General features: G+C 42.0%; 2 protein-coding genes and 1 long non-coding RNA gene across 5 annotated transcripts in view; 1 reads left to right on the forward strand and 2 right to left on the reverse strand.

Annotated features, from left to right (window-relative positions):
• LOC132765141 (cholinesterase-like) overlaps nt 1–6,247 on the reverse strand; it is a 27,820-nt gene extending 21,573 nt beyond the window's left edge. For both annotated transcript variants that reach the window (XM_067463355.1, XM_060759328.2), the window contains exons 1-2: nt 6,067–6,247; nt 1,946–3,443 (exon numbers count right to left, since the gene is read on the reverse strand). In XM_067463355.1, the coding sequence (XP_067319456.1) occupies nt 1,946–3,443; nt 6,067–6,232 (1,664 nt within the window). In that variant the 5' untranslated portion in view covers nt 6,233–6,247. The remainder of the gene's footprint in view (nt 1–1,945; nt 3,444–6,066) is intronic.
• Nucleotides 1–10,751, forward strand: part of LOC137096018 (uncharacterized) — a 23,958-nt gene extending 13,207 nt beyond the window's left edge. Inside the window, exon 2 of the long non-coding RNA XR_010909133.1 lies at nt 10,513–10,751. This is a non-coding gene — a long non-coding RNA (uncharacterized lncRNA). The remainder of the gene's footprint in view (nt 1–10,512) is intronic.
• LOC137094685 (cholinesterase-like) lies at nt 7,887–15,716 on the reverse strand. Of its 2 annotated transcripts, XM_060759333.2 has the most exons (3): nt 15,574–15,716; nt 10,675–12,172; nt 7,887–8,523 (listed from the first exon to the last, which is right to left on the reverse strand). In XM_060759333.2, the coding sequence occupies exons 2-3, from the start codon at nt 12,162–12,164 to the stop codon at nt 8,346–8,348; spliced, it is 1,668 nt and encodes a 555-aa protein (XP_060615316.2). In that variant the 5' UTR covers nt 12,165–12,172; nt 15,574–15,716; the 3' UTR covers nt 7,887–8,345. The 2 variants fall into 2 exon arrangements, with proteins under 2 accessions (XP_060615316.2, XP_067319460.1); XM_067463359.1 differs by lacking the exon at nt 15,574–15,716 and having other exon boundaries at nt 10,675–12,245.
• Between the last annotated feature and the right edge of the window lie 824 nt (nt 15,717–16,540).

Genomic DNA, 16,540 nt, shown 5'->3' on the forward strand with positions numbered 1-16,540 from the left:
GCCGGGAGAGGTGCCTCTAATAGGGCCAGCACAGGGGAGAAGCTGGTCAGCGACGCCACACAGGTGGCAATGCTGGCAATGAGGGGCATGGGACAACAGTCTCCCACGCTGCCTGATGGATCCCCCACACTGACTGGTAAATTCCCCCACCATTGCCCACATTAGGGGCCTCAATGTGACAAAGTCCTAAGAGTCAGTGAGATACCATTAGGTAACATGACATATTCCAAGTAATGCAATGTAATACAATGTAACTGTATTTTTCTGATCCGATCTTTAGACCTATCTTGTTCCTCTTCCTCCTTTCTCTAGTTTCTCAATGTGCATGGTATTGTGCCAAAATGGATAGAATCTACTTTACTTGGTTTTGATTACGCACTACTTTACACAACCTGTCACACAAAGTATGACATTGTTTTCTGCTTCCTTTGGCACAACAGTTAACAAAAGCTGAATGTTTTGGCTGCCCAAATTTCTTCTGCCTGTAGCTTTCTGGAGTCAAAATCTGAATCAAAAGCATTTTGTAATAAGATGTAAGATGGTATTGAGCAGTTCATCAGAGAAATGTTTACCTGATCCCAAGTATATAAAGGAGGGGAAAAGATGGGAGAGTTGCACACGAATTAGAGAAAGAAAGAAAGCAATGCACAGAGATGATGTGAGAGAGAGAAGGGAAAGAAGAGTGAGACAAGAGAGAGGAAAGCAAAAAGAGACATGTATGAGAAAGAGAAGGGAAAACAGAGAATGAGAGAAGATGACCACTACACACATAATGGGTAATACCTGGCTTGACAACAGTCCATGTGAAAAATATCTTGGAGTCTTCACAAGTTGAACTTGAGCCAACAATGTGATGCAGCAGCTAAAAAAAGCCAATGGGATTTTGTGCTGCAGCAAAAGGAGTATAGTGTCTATATCAAGGGAAATCATGGTGCCTCTCTATTTTGCTTTGGTTAGACCTCACCCACAATACTGTATCCATTTCTAGGACTCAGAGAAATGGGTTCATATTACAGGAAAGGAGATTCCACCTGAACATTAGGAAAAACTTCCTGACTGTAAGAGCTATTCAACAGTGCAGTTCTCTGTCACAGAGTGTGGTGGAAGCGCCTTCCTTGAAAACTTTTAAACAGAGGCTGGATGGCCATCTGTCAGGGGTACTTTGGTTGTGCTTTTCCTGCATGTCAGGGGTTGGACTAGAAAGCCCATGTGGTCTCTTCAAACTCTATGATTCTGCAGAAGATGCTTAAAATGTTCAAGTCTGTTTAGCAATGCTTCCAAATGCTGATTTGTTATCAGTAAATGTTTGAGTATTATATCTATGCCTGTATACACACAGTCATGTAAGAATTTGTTGGCTGAAAGAAGTTGCAATGGAAAAGTTTAAGAAACTCTGAGCTAGAGAAATGTGTAGTACTCATCCTCATAATTAATATGGGTAATTACCTACAAAAGATGGAATCAACATAAAGCTGTTAAATAAAATTCAACTTGAGGATCCTTAATTGGATCGAATGATTTTATTTTTTTCCAGATTTTGGAATTCCTGTTTTTGCAAATATATCCATAATGAGAGATCTTGGAGATGGGATCCAAGTCTAAACCCAAAATTCATTTATGCTTCCTATAGAATTTGTACAATATGTTGAACCATTTTGAACATGAAACAAAATTTATGTACACAGAACCATCGGAAAACAAATATGTGGCTATCTCAGGCACCAATATGGACAATTTTGGCTGATTCAGAATTTCAGCTAACAGATGCTCAACCTGTAACATAAAAATTCAACAGTTGTTCCTGTTACAAGGTACAAAGCTGCATTACTTAGGATATGTAATGAAGGAATTAATATGAGAGAAGAAAATAATATGCATTCTGCTTCTCAGATCGAACTGACTTTTTGAATAAAGCGGAGAAGAATGAGGAAGAAAAATGCCTTACCCAGTTCTGGCAAACTCTGCCCAGTATCGCATTATCCTACGGCTGAGCACTGCCTCCGCTTCTGTGTGTGTTTTGTTGGCCTCCATTGCTGCCTCAAAGCTTCCAAACAGATAAATGAGTTCAGCTGCATGAGATGCTCCTGCCCACTCAGGCCAGACAGAGCCAGAGGTGTGATGTGTAAAAATGTAAACATACACAGGACTCCCAGCCTTTCTCATCTGGGCAGCAAATTCGGCTGCAGGGCATACAAAGAAATAATCACCCGAAGATTGAACCAAGGCTGAACGGTACTTTGCTGGGCCATGACTCTCTCCACTGTACTTCAGGGCCACAGCCTGAATATCTTTTTCAGTTGGGTTTCGCACTGTAATTCTTAATGTTTTTAGAAATTGTTCCATTGTGTTCTGGCTGTGATTGCTTCCAGGATAAATATAAGTAAACAAGAAAGCTCCTTCATCTGAGGTGACACCAGTGAGAATTGGTTTGATCTGCACATGCTGAGAGTCTAAAAGTCTCTGAGGATCATCAGTCAAAAATTCCCCATCTGTTGTTGGTGCAAAGATGAGATCCAAAATAAATTCATTTTTCTGAAACAGAGATGCTTCGTGCTGAGGAAATTCCATTGCATCTTTTTTCTGAAGGCAAATCACAATTTCATTTTCATTGCCTTCTCCACATCCCAGCAGCTGGCTAAGTTCAAGGGATTTATTCTTGGCCTTCTCAGGATTTACCCAAGCCCAGACAGCATTGGGTTCACCACTCTGAAGCACCGCTTGGGCAAAAAGGGGCTCACTTTTGGGTGAAAGGAGATGGAAGCCAACACAGGCTGCTCCAGCACTTTGACCAAAAATCGTCACCCGATTTGGATCTCCACCAAAGGCAGCTGCATTCTCCTTGATCCAGGTCAGGGCCAGGTGTTGATCCCACAGACCCATGTTTCCTGGGACTGCTGGTGGCAAAGAAAGGAAGCCCAGAGCCCCCAGGCGGTAATTCATGGAGGCCACAATGACATTCTCAGTCACAGCTAAAGAAGCTCCATTGTACAAGTCCAAGGAACTTGTACCTGCAACAAAGCCCCCTCCATGCATCCAGACAAGGATAGGAATTGATACAGAGGGCTGCGGATGGGGTACCCAGATGTTGAGAAAAAGGCAATCTTCTGACAAGGGCCTATTGGGGTTCACCATTTTTGCCTCAGGTGTTTCAGGAACAGGTGGCTGAAGACAGGCATTTCCAAAGTCAGTGGCCTCAAAGATTTGACTCCAGGGCTGGTGTGGCAGAGGCTTCTGGAATCGCAGTTTCCCCAAGGGGGGTTCAGCATAGGGAATGCCAAGATAAGCTCTCACAGAGCCAGAGCCAACGGTGAGAGTTTTGCCCTTGATAGGACCACTGCTAGTGTCCACCACAAGGTCATCTTTGGAGGCAGCATTGGAGGCCAGTGAAAACAGGATGAAGAGGGAGCATGATATGGAAGAGGCAAGACCAAGCATTGCAGCCACTGGAAGGAGAAAGGTCCAAGTGAGATGACATAAATACAAAGGAAGCCCTCTTACATTCTCACTCAGTGGATGGCCATGTTCAGATTGCCAGCTCCATTCTGGAGCTGGCATGCTTTTTTATCAGTACGCCCTGCCAAAGGTATGCATACAATCTAAAATACAGGTGCTAATAAACACAGAGAGAAATATACGCACAATATAAAACAAACTGAGCAATACATGTTTTCCAGTGGTTCCCAACATTTGGTCCTCGAAGTCTTTTGGACTTCACAATTCCAAATAGCTGGTATTTCTGGAAGTTGAAGTCCAAAACAACTGGAGGACAAAAGAATGGGAACTACTGATGTAGTCAAATTATACAAACTTGTGAAATAATATTAAACTTAGGGCACATCTGAATTGCAGAATAATGCATTTGAACCCATTTGTCTTTTCATTATTCACAGAGAAGGCTAAAGATCCTATGATTTCAATATAGCTGAACAGGACAGGAAGGAGATATCTGCATCCACATTGGATTCTTGGATTTTTTGTGACAGTGAATGTTCCATTTCATATATATATATACATATATATATATAGAGAGAGAGAGAGAGAGAAGGTCAAGGTTTCCCCTGACATTAAGTCTAGTTGTGACCAACTTTGGAGGGTGGTGCTCATTTCCATTTCTAAGCCGAAGAGCCAGCATTGTCTGTTGACACCTCCAAGGTCATGTGTTCAGTATGACTGCATGGAGCACAGTTACCTTCCCACAGAAGTGGTACCTATTGATCTACTTACATTTGCATGTTTTCAAATGGCCTGGTTGGCAGAAACTGGGGCTAACAGCAGGAGCTCAGCCCGCTCCCTGGATTCAAATCTCCAACCTTTCAGTCAGCAAGTTCAGCTGCTCAGCGGTTTAACCCACTGCACCACCAGGGGACCTATATATATATACTCACACATATACACACACACATACACACACACTTTTTAATATATTTAATACATATATCGTAGAGGTGTGCAACACAACTGAAATCACATTAGCAATTCTTTTGTAGATTTAGATGGCCCTCACTACATTTCGTCCTGTTTCATTTTGTAATTTAATCTTTGAAGTTTCATAATTGTTTTGTTAAGATTGTTCCATTGCTGCAATGGGAAAAATGTTGAGGCTTGTTTCTCTGTCATTTTTATGGCTATCAGGATGAAACCTGGTACACTTGTAGGTAACATTTGCTACGTTAAGCCTGCCAAATTTCAGAATGTTTCAGTCATTCACTGATTTTAAAAGATGTTCAAATATATAGATATTTTAAAACTTACAAGAAGTATCCCCTTAAATTGTGGCACAGTGAAACAACATGAGCAGGGCAGCAAGTCTGCCAAATTTCAGAACCATCAGTCTATCCACTGATTTTTTTTTCAATTTGAGCACATGTGATTAACCTAAATCTCTTTCATATCAATGAGACTTATAAATAATAAGAATAATTGTGAAGTGAAATGCTGGTCCTGTCAGTGGAAGCAGGCAGGTAAGTAGGATCTTGCAGGTCTGATTTTATTATTGCAAAAAACATATTGCAACTTCAACTGTGATTGTATCTACAATATACAATTATTCAACCCAGATGAAGGTACAGCTGTGCAATCTATATATATGTAAGGAAATATGGCCTTTGCTCAGAAGAGGTGACAAAAATTAATCAATATATAATATTTCAAACTCTCCATAACAGTCTCCCTCTCTGAACCAAACAATAATGCTTTGAAATAATTTCAGGTATTCTAAAAGCAATGTAAACTGTCCAAAACAATTTAAAGCATTATACATAATAAAACTATGTTTAAATTCCATGAAATAATTAAAAACTGGAGGAGTTCCCTGTTGTAGAAGGAATTCCTACAGGTGTTGCTCGTTTGGTTTTGGGAAGTAGCAATATCTACTGAAATTCATGCCATTAAAACTACATTCTGGCAATCCTAGCACTAGAGTAACCATTCAAAAACAGTTGGCAAGCAAGGCACGTGATACACATGTATGTGGCCCCCAAACACATGCACATCCCATGTAAGCACACATACACACAGAGATACCCACTCTTTTCAACACATGTCCCTCGGACCGAGCTTCCTTCTCCTTGTTCTGAGGACTACAGAGAGTGGCCATTTCCTGAGATCTGGAATATCATCTCCCCCATGTCTCTGCATAACATATTCCTCCCATTGAGAGGGTGCAGAGAAGAGCTTTTACAGCAGATGCCAGTACCTGGATATATATATATATATATATATATATATATATATATATAGGCCTCATCTCCACTGCCATATAATTCAGTTTGAAATTGCATTATATGGCAGTGGAGATGAACCCATAGAAATTGGTGCTCCTCCAAATATCCAATTTTAGATAGCCAGTACAATTCCTTTAGCACCAGCACTGTGAAGTCCATATGATGCCAGGATGAGAATAGTTCTCCCTCCAGTGTGTTGAATTGCAGCTCACAGCATTCTTCAATCTTGCCTATACCAACTAGGATTGCTGCAGACTGCTCCCCGGTTTCATATCTGGAAGACAGTGATAAGCCCCGGCCTCGATGTAAGGAGCGATAGGCCTTCTACACCTGATGGACTCACCTCCCGGGGGTTTGATTATCTTGCTAGTCCTTGCTGTCCCCTGTAGCTCACTCCAAATAGAAAAGTTGGATAGAGGGACTTCAGCAGCAGGGCTTTTTAGGTCTTGCAAATAATACCCAGGGAGAAGGCAGCTCCTACATGTATGTTTACAAAGGGCAATGACCATTTGGTCTCAGCTTGCTCTGCTGAAGTTTGGGTAAGAGGACATTGCAGACTAAGGGGACATTGTGTGAGAGGTAGTTCAAGGTAACCACTCAACTTTTCCCGCCTTTCAGCCAGCGTATCCCTAAAGAGCATAAAAACAAGACTCAGAGCCCATCTACACAGAGTAGCCACATAATTTTATGCTAGTGCTCCCTCAATGTTTTTGTCCCAGGAGTCCCCCCCCCCGTGTCCCCCCCCCCCAATGTACGAAGTTCCTACCTCTCTATGAGTTCTCTATGAGTTCTCCCTTACAATTAGTTCTCCCCCTTATCGGCGTTTTTAAATCATTTTATGTACATGCGGCCCGCTCTCTGTTATCATGTTTGGTTCCTATGTTGTGTATATTGTTTTACATGTTTTCATGTTTTGATGTTTTAATTTTAATGTTGTTTATTTTACTGCTATTTGTATTGTTATTTTGTAGTTTGTTGTTTGGGCTTGGCCCCATGTAAGCAGCTCCGAGTCCCCATTGAGGAGATGGTGGCGGGGTGTAAATAACGTTTGTTGTTGTTGTTGTTGTTGTTTTTGTTGTTATTATTACACAGCACTTAAACCAAGGCATTTGCCGGGTTAAAAGGGGGTGTGGCAGTTGCATGATATTACCTGTAAATCTGCGTTAATTCACTGCAACGGACAAAAAACACAGAACAAAAAGGTCCCCTTTTATCCTGATTCCATCTGGGAAAAGCGCATATTCGAATCACTGTATATCTCTGCACTCGCAAGTGATTTCCTTCTCTCCCCACTGTGGACTGCTCTAGCACACATCTGCTTTATTGCTGATTTCAGGGTGCTGGCTCAGCAACTGGATTGGAATGATTCTGCTTTGCAGAGTCAATTTGCTACAGTCTAAATTTGGAGCTGCAGGAGGAGGTTGCCCAGGTACCACCCTTGACCTCTTTGGAAGAGTTGACCACTATAGGCCTTCGGCTGGATGGAGTGATCTTAAATCAGCATCAGCTGCAAAAGGGAGCTGCAGAGCGGGCAGCACAGCTTAGTGCCCCAGTCCAACAACCTGTATTGGACACATGGGAATTTATGTAATTGATGTGACAAAGAAGCTGCATCGGCAGCAGCTGAAAATATGCTGGTACTGCGGAGCTGCTGGTCGTTTCTCCCAAGAGTATCCCACAAAACGGAAAAGAAGCCAAGCTCGTCACCTTGCTCCTCAACCTACAGAGCCTCAGACTGGGCTTTTGTTTTTGTTTCTCGGTCACGTTGTAGCGTAAGGAAAGAGGACCTTGTATGGTGCATGCCATGGTGGACGAGGCTCATATCCTCCTTGCCACCAAGGTAGGAGGTGCAGGAGTAAGAAAAGGTTCTATCACAGCAAGGATTCAATGTTGAATCAACCCCCCTCCCCCCAAAATCTTTCAGATTAAAAAAACCTGGTTTGCTTAAGAATTTTAACTGTTTAACCATTGCTGCTAAGTCTATGAGAACCAAAAATTAGATTGATTTAATTAAGTCTATATAAAATATAGAAAGAACCCTCCTATTTAAATTATTTTGTATAATGGAATTATTCTTCATGATTCACTAAAAAAAAATTCAAATCCCCCCCCCCCCTCCCTACTTCCAGGCTACAAAGCTGCCAGCAAACCAACAAAGACAGGTTTTCTCCAATAAAGCTTTATTAAAGTTTCTGCCATACTTCATGCAGCAATCACAGCTGTAAAAAATGACAACAATGAACGCAGATCAGATCAATTAGACCACCCTGAGTTGCCTGCGGGCTGATATGGGCAGGATATAAGTGATGTAAATAAATAATAAATCAATAAGAATACAGATTGTAACTTTGAGTCAATTAGAACGAAGTCCATTGTTTTTGAAAGACCATAATATAAAGGTAGCTAATCCAATACAATTAATTCTACAGCATAGATGCATCTGAAATCGGTGGGTAGATTGGTATGTAGTAGCTGTTAATAGAATTTTGAGTACCCTTCTCCTACTCAAGAACATGAGAAAGGGCCAAGCTCATTACACCACATATGATAATATAAAGATAGCTAATCAAACACAATTAATCTTATTAGAAACATCAGCATCATGGCCCACAGAGACGTGCATCATACGATGGAGCTGGCCTCACTTTGATTTGGAGCAAGTGTTTTAAAAAGACCACAGTGTCGAGCAGGTGATATCGGCACCACCTGAGCTGGCTCAGTGTTAAGACGGAGGAAGTTCTGCTGCGTAGCGTTATAAAGCGGCCACTCCTCTTCTTTCTTCTCTGATCCTGTGGGATTCCTATTGAGAAGAAAACAATATGTTTATAGCCAGCAGGCTGTAATGTTGCATATAAACTCTGTAAAAAATGGTAGAAGACAATACAAAATTTGGAGGTTCTTTTAGGTTTGAACAAGGAACGTGAACGGCGCAGAAAAAAATCATCTAGCTATTGCTTTTTTCCTCTCAAAACCAGTGCAGTCTGGTTGCTTGCTATGAGTAAAGAGTGCTAGAAAAGACCAGACTTCAACATGATCTAGCAAAGTCCTATTTATGTTTTCCCTAATTTGACAGGGACTGTCCCGATTACACTTTGGCCATCTCACTTTTTCAGATACTTTTAAAAAGTCCCACTTTCCCTCTTCTTCTCCCACTGATTCCTTTTTTTCTCACCTTATTTTAAGTGTTGCAAATTAAGTTCAAGATGCAAAAGGAGTTTGTGCTACATTATCTCCACAGTGGGCAAAATCTCACCCTTCCCAGTAGGCACTGGCAAAGGCAAACTGCTGCAGCCTCTCCTGGTTTGTGTATTTAAGCACCCATATCTCTGTTTGCATTGATAAAACATTGGGGGACGTATAATGAAGATATTCATCTGCAGCTGAGTTGAAATCTGGCATCCTACTCCTATCCTAGTATTATTTCCACTCCAAACTTCAGTCAGTCTGTACCAGCTTCACCTTTTTGAAAGTCTTTACCACCTGAATCCTTTCTTGTGTTTTACTCTTTTTCTTCCTGGGTATTTTTTCATTCCCGCTCCAACCACCATGTCCTTTCAGCTCTCCTCTCTGTTCTCTTCATCTTTGTTTTGGAACAAGGACTGTTTTTCCTGCCCTCAGGGTTGCCGCATCTTAAATCTTTAGATCCAGTTGCCTCGATTGCATTTAATTCAACCTATTTGAGCAATGTGCAAGTCAGGACATGGGTCATGAGACAATTTGATCGATGCCCAAATGATGAGCTAGCCCAGTTCCAGTCACTAAAATGAATCTATTGGATTACAGTATCATGGGGTTAGAAGACATAAAAATGGACACCTAATCCAATCCCAATCTGCCATCCAGGAACACATAATCATAGCACTCCTGAAGGATGGCTATCCAACCGCTATTTAACAATCTCCAGAGAAGAAGACACCACCACACTCAGAGGCAGGGCATTCCACTGTTGAACAGCTCTTATCATCAGGGCACTCTTTCTAAGATTTAGATGGAATCTCTTTTCTTGCCATTTGAATCCACTGTTCTGTGTCCTAGTTGCTAAAGCAGTAGAAAACAAGCCCTCTCCATTGTCTAGATCAAGGAAAGTCGTGGTGCCTCTCTGTTCTGCTTTGGTTAGATCTCACCTGGAATAATGCATCCAGTTCTAGGATTCAGAGAAATGGGTTCAAATTACAGAAAAGGAGATTCTACCTGAACATCAGGAAGAACCTCCTGACTGTAAGAGCTTTCAGCAGAGGAACTCTCTGCCTTGAAGTGTGGTGGAAGCTCCTTCCTTGAAAACTTTTAAACAGAGGCTGGATGACAGGGGTACTTTGATTGTGCTTTTCTTGCATGGCAGGAGATTGGACAAATGGCCCATGTGGTCTCTTCTAACTCTATGATTCTATGACTCTGCAGAAGATGCTTAAACTGTACAAGCTTCTACAAAGGTTTTCATGGCCAGAATCACTGGGTTGCTGTAAGTTTTTACACAACCTCTGATGATGCCAGCCATAGATATGGGCGAAACATCAGGAGAGAATGCTTCTGGAACATGGCCATACAGCCCAAAAAACTTACAGCGACCCTGTACAAGCCTGTTTAGCAAGGCTTCCAATTGCTAATTGATTATCAGTAAATGTTTAATTATTATACCTATTTTATATACCTGTATACATGGGGTCATGTAAGAATTTGTTGGCCGAAAACAGTTGCAATGGAAATGTTTAAGAAGTTCTGAGGTAGAGAAATGCATAGTACTCATTCTCATAAGTAATATGGTAATATGGTACTTCAACTTTGTCTCTAGTATCTTTCCCTCCAGTGAGCAGTCGGGCTTTATTTCCTGGATGATGGACTGGTTGGATCTTCTCGCAAGGAAAGAATACGAGAGAAGAAAATAATGTGTATTCTCAGATTGAACTGATTTTCTGAAAAAAGCAGAGGAGAATGAGAAAGAAAAACATCTTACCCAGTTCTGGCAAACTCTGCCCAATATCGCATTATCCTACGGCTGAGCACTGCCTCCGCTTCTGTGTGTGTTTTATTGGCCTCCATTGCTGCCTCAAAGCTTCCAAACACATAAATGATTTCAGATCCATGGGTTGCATTCGCCCACTCAGGCCAGACAGTGCCAGAAGTATGATGTGTAAAATAGTAAACATACACAGGACTCCCAGCTTTTCTCATCTGGCCAGCAAATTCGGCTGCAGGACACACAAAGAAATAATCACCCGAAGATTGCACCAAGGCTGAACGGTACTTTGCTGGGCCATGACTCTCTTCACTGTACTTCAGGGCCACAGCTTGAATATCTTCTTCAGTTGCATTTCGCACTGTCATTCTTAGTACTTTCACGAATTGTTCCTGAGTGATTTGACTGTGATTGCTTGCAAGAGAAAGAAAACTAACCATGAAATATCCTTCATCTGAAGTGACACCAGTGAGAACTGGTTTGATCTGCACATGATGAGAATTCAAAAGACTCTGAGGATCATCAGTCAAAAATTCCCCATCTGTTGTTGGTACAAAGATGAAATCAAAAATAAAATCATTTTTCTGGGACATAGATGTTTCACACTGAGGAAATTCCATTGCATCTTTTTTCTGAAGGCAACTCACAATTTCATTTTCATTTCCTTCTCCACATCCCAGCAGCTGGCTAAGTTCATGGGATTTATTCTTGATCGTCTCAGGGCTTGCCCAAGCCCAGATGGCATTGGGAGCTCCACTCTCAAGCACAGCATGGGCAAAAAGGGGCTCACTTTTGGGTGAAAGGAGATGGAAGCCAACAGAGGCTCCTCCAGCACTAACACCAAAAATCGTCACCCGATTTGGGTCTCCACCAAAGGCAGCTGCATTCTCCTTGATCCAGGTCAGAGCCAGGTGTTGATCCCACAGACCCATGTTTCCTGGGATGGCTGGTGGCAAGGAAAGGAAGCCCAGAGACCCCAGGCGGTAATTCATGGAGGCCACAATGACATTCTCAGTCACAGCTAAAGAAGCTCCATTGGACACATCTAGAGAACTTGTACCTAAAATAAATCCCCCTCCGTGTATGCTGACAAGGATAGGAATTGGTACAGAGGGCTGTGGATGGGGCACCCAGATGTTGAGAAAGAGACAATCTTCTGACTGTGGCCTATTGATATTCCACAATTTTGCCTCAGGTGTTTGAGGAAGAGCTTGCTGAACACAAGCATTGCCAAAGTCAGTGGCCTCAAAGATTTGACTCCAGGGCTGGTGTGGAAGAGGCTTCTGGAATCGCAGTTTCCCCAAGGGGGGCTCAGCATAGGGAATCCCAAGATAAGCTCGCACAGAGCCAGAGCCAATGGTGAGAGTGTTGCCCTTGATAGGACCACTACTGGTGTCCACCACAAGGTCATCTTTGGAGGCAGCATTGGAGGCCAGTGAAAACAGGATGAAGAGGGAGCATGATATGGAAGAGGCAAGACCAAGCATTGCAGCCACTGGAAGGAGAAAAGTCCAAGTGAGATAACAAAAAATACAAAGGAAGCCCTGCTCCATTCTCACTCAGTGGATGGCCATGTTCAGATTGCCAACTACAGTATATTGATGCTTTTTTTTTTTTTTTACAATAAGCCCTGCCAGAGGTATGCATCAATCTAAAATATAGGTGCTGATACACACACAGAAAGAGAGAAATATACACACAATATAAAACAAACTGACCAATACACGTTGTCCAGTGGTTCCTAACATTTGGTCCTCAAGGTGTTTTGGACTTCACAATTCCAAATAGCTGGTAAGCTGGCAGGGATTTCTGAAAGTTGAATTCCAAAACAACTGGAGGACGAAAGGTTGGGAACCACTGATGTAGTCAAATCATACAAAATTGTGAAAGAATATTAAACTTCAGACTCATTGTAATACAACTGAACAAGACAGGAAGAAGATATCTGCATTAACATTGGAGTCTTAGAATTTTATGACAGTGCATAGATGTTCCACTATATATATGTATGTGTGTGTGTGTGTGTGTGTGTGTGTGTGTGTGTATATATATATATATATATATATATATATATATATATATATATATGGTAAAGGTCAATGCAAAGCTTTCCCCTCAGATTAAGTCTAGTCATATCCAACTTTGGAAGGTGGTTCTCATCACCATTTCTACGTCGAAGAGCCACCGTAGTCTGTAGACACTTCAAAGGTCATGTGGCCAGCATTTCCGCAGAAGTGGTACATATTGATCTACTCACATTTGCATGTTTTCAAATCATCTGGTTGGCAGAAGCTTGTGCTAACAGCGGGAGCTCCCCCCACTGGCATTCTCATTATGTGGCCAAAGTACTTCATCTTTCTCTCTAATAGCCTTCCCTCCAGTGAGTAGTGGGGCGTTATTTCCTTGAGTGTTGACTGATTGGGTCTTCTTGCAGTCCAAGGCACCCTCAGAATTTTCCTCCAGCACATCAGTCTTTCTATTTTAATGTTCATGGTATTCTGTTTCTCTAAATACTTTCCCCCAGAAATTACTTACATATTTACACTGCCACCACATATGTTTATGTGCTGAAGGAACTAGCTATTCCTAGGGCTTGTCTACACAGGCTTAATAGCCCAAGCCATGTAGTCACTCCTGGCTGTCTTCATGATCTTCTAGGACTCCCAGACCTTATCACAGGGTAAACTGGGTTAATCTAATTAAGAAATAAAGTAATGATGATGATGATGAATCTGATTTAGCCTCGCATTAAGGAAAGTCAGGCTCCTTCTACACCACCAGATATCAAAACAGAAAATCCACATTATCTGATTTGAACTGGATTATCTTAGGGCTCTTTCACACAGCCCTATATCCCAGAATATCAAGACAGAAAATCCCACATTATCTGAGTGTGGACTCAGATAACCCAGTTCAAAGCAGATATAGCGGGATTTTCTGCCTTGATATTCTGGGATATAGAGCTGTGTGGAAGGGCCCCTAGTCTACACTGCCATATAATCCAGTTCAAGCAGATAATGTAGATTTACAGGTGTGTAAAAGGGGCCTCACATGATGCTCTAGAGTTTGAGCAATCTCCCCTCTTCCTTCCTGGTTGCATGTGCTAAAGTCAGTGTGGGTGCAAGCAATGGCAGGGGATGTCATGAAGCTCTGTGGTGACTGCAAAAGGGATGGTAAGGTGACAGCCCTGCAGGGCCAAACCTATGTCAGCTTGGCTGGGTTGACAAGATTTCACCCTGCCACAATTTGTGTGTGTGGACACCTCTAGGGTGCCCTTATGGTCCAGAAATGCCCATATAGAGGTGACCTCTCAGGTAAAAAATAAAGTGGATTTATTATTTGCAGAGGTCTTCTGAAACCCTGAAAGTGCATGATCTACTGTGTTTATACATTCATTGAACTATTTCTAACTTGTTGTATATCAGTTGTGAGAATGGATTTGAAACCTAAATTGCACGTGAGTTGCTGGCCAGACATGGGGGTAGTGGGAATCCACAATATTGGTTACAAAGAATTAAAGTCCACAACATTGAATTAAGGAACCCTTTGCTTGAAATTTGCTTTTAAGAAAATGTATCCAACTGCTATTGGTTTTTTGCTAGTCCAGGCCTCGATGTCTTATATTTCAACTCCCAAGGAAAAATTGTTCAGCACCAGGTAGCAAAGGAAATTCCTTCCATTCAAGGATGCATAGAGCAGTAGTGTTGATCAGGATAACACTAGCTGCATGATTCATATATCTTCTTCCAGCTACTGAAATTTCTCCTTCTACTCACTATTAAAGAGACAGGAGATCTGTCCCTTATTTCACTGGGCAACCTTGTGTTCAAAGATATCCCTTTATCATTTCAAACTCTCCATAACAGTCTCTCTCTCAAGTTAGCCACAAAGGTGTGTGCTGGTCAAGAGTGCATAAATTCCAAATGTTTTGGGCTGTGAGCACACTTCTACCTCAAGGTGGTCCTTTATTTTCAAATATTGCCAGCCTGCCAAAGATCTCTGAGCCAAACAACAATGATTTGAAAGAATTTCAGGTATTCTAAAAACAATGTAAACTGTCCAAAACAATTTAAAGCATTATACATAATAAAGCAATGTTTAAACTCCATGAAATAATTAAAAACTGGAGGGGTTTCCTGATGTAGAAGGAATTCCTACAAGTGTTGCTTGTTTGGTTTGGGAAGTAGCAATGCCTACTGAAATTCATGCTATTAAAACTACATTCTGGCTGTCCTAGCGTTAGAGTAACCATTCAAAAACAGTTGGCAAGCAAGACAGGTGATACACATGTATCTGCCCCCAAACACATGCACATTTTCATGCAAATACACATACACACAGAGATACCCACTCGTTTCAAGACGTGTTCCTTGGAATTATCTCCTTCCCCTTGTTCTGAGGACTACAGAAGAGTGGCTGTCTCCTGAGATCTGGAATATCATCTCCTCAATGTCTCTGCATAACATATTCCTCCCATTGTGAGGGTGCAGAGAAGAGCTTTTACAGCAGATGCCAGTACCTGGATATATATATATATATATATATATATATATATATATATATATATAGGCCCCATCTACACTATCATATAATGCAGTTTGAAATTGCATTATATGGCAGTGGAGATGAGCCCATAGAGATTGATGCTCCTCCAAGTATCCAATTTTGGACAGCCAGTGCAATTCCTTTAGCACCAGCACTGTGAAGTCCATATGATGCCAGGATGAGAATAGTGCTCCCTCCAGTGTATTGAATTGCAGCTCACAGCATTCTTCATTCTTGCCTATACTGACTAGGATTGCCTCAGACTGCTCCCCAGTTTCATATCTGGAAGACAGTGATAAGCCCCAGCCTCGCTGTAAGTAGCGATAAGCCTTCTACACCTGATGGACTCACCTCCCCGAGGGTTTGATTATCTTGTTAGTCCTTGCTGTCCCCTGTAGCTCAGTCCAAATAGAAAAGTTGGATAGAGAGGCTTCAGCAGCAGGGCTTTTTAAGGCTTGCAAATAACACCCAGGGAGAAGGCAGCTCCTACAGATATGATTACAAAGAGCAATGACCATTTGGTCTCAGCCTGCTCTGCTGAAGGTTGGGTAAGAGGACATTGCAGAGTAAGGGGACATTGTGTGAGAGGTAGTTCAAGGTAGTTCAGTGGTTACTGAACTTTTTCGACCTTTCAGCCAGAATATCCCTGAACAGCATAAAAACAAGACTCAGGGCCCAACTACACAGCACTTAAAACAAGGCATTTACCGGGTTAAAAGGGGGGGGGGTGGCTACATGATACTACCTGTAAATCTGCGCTGATGCACTGCACCAGACAAAAAACATGGGGCAAAAGGTCCCATTTTATCCTGACTCCATCTGGAATATGTGCATATTCGCATCACTGTATATCTCTGCACTTGCGAAAAAGAAGGGATTTCCTTCCCTCCCCCCTCTGTGGACTGCTCCAGCATACATCTGCTTTATTGTTGATTTCGGGGTGTTGACTCAGCAATTGGATTAGAATGAGTCAGTTTGTTATAGTCTAAATTTGGAATGCAGGAGGAGCTTGCCCAGGTACCAACCATGACCTCTTTGGAAGAGCTGACCACTATATGCCTTCGTCTGGATGGCGTGATCTTAAATCGGCATCAGCTGTGGAAGGGAGCTGTGGAGTGGGCAGTCCAACCACCTGTAGTGGACACAGGGGAATCTATGTAATTGGGTGCTATTCAACCCAAGATTGATATGCAGATTTTTTTTTCTTGATTAAGAAATTGCACAACCAAGATTGATGTGACGGAGAAGGCGCATCGGCAGTGGCTGAACATATGCTGGTTCTGCAGAGCTGCTGGTCATTTCTCCCAAGAGTGTCCCC

The sequence above is a fragment of the Anolis sagrei genome, chromosome 2 (genome assembly GCF_037176765.1).
Source record: "Anolis sagrei isolate rAnoSag1 chromosome 2, rAnoSag1.mat, whole genome shotgun sequence".
NCBI lineage: Eukaryota > Metazoa > Chordata > Lepidosauria > Squamata > Dactyloidae > Anolis > Anolis sagrei.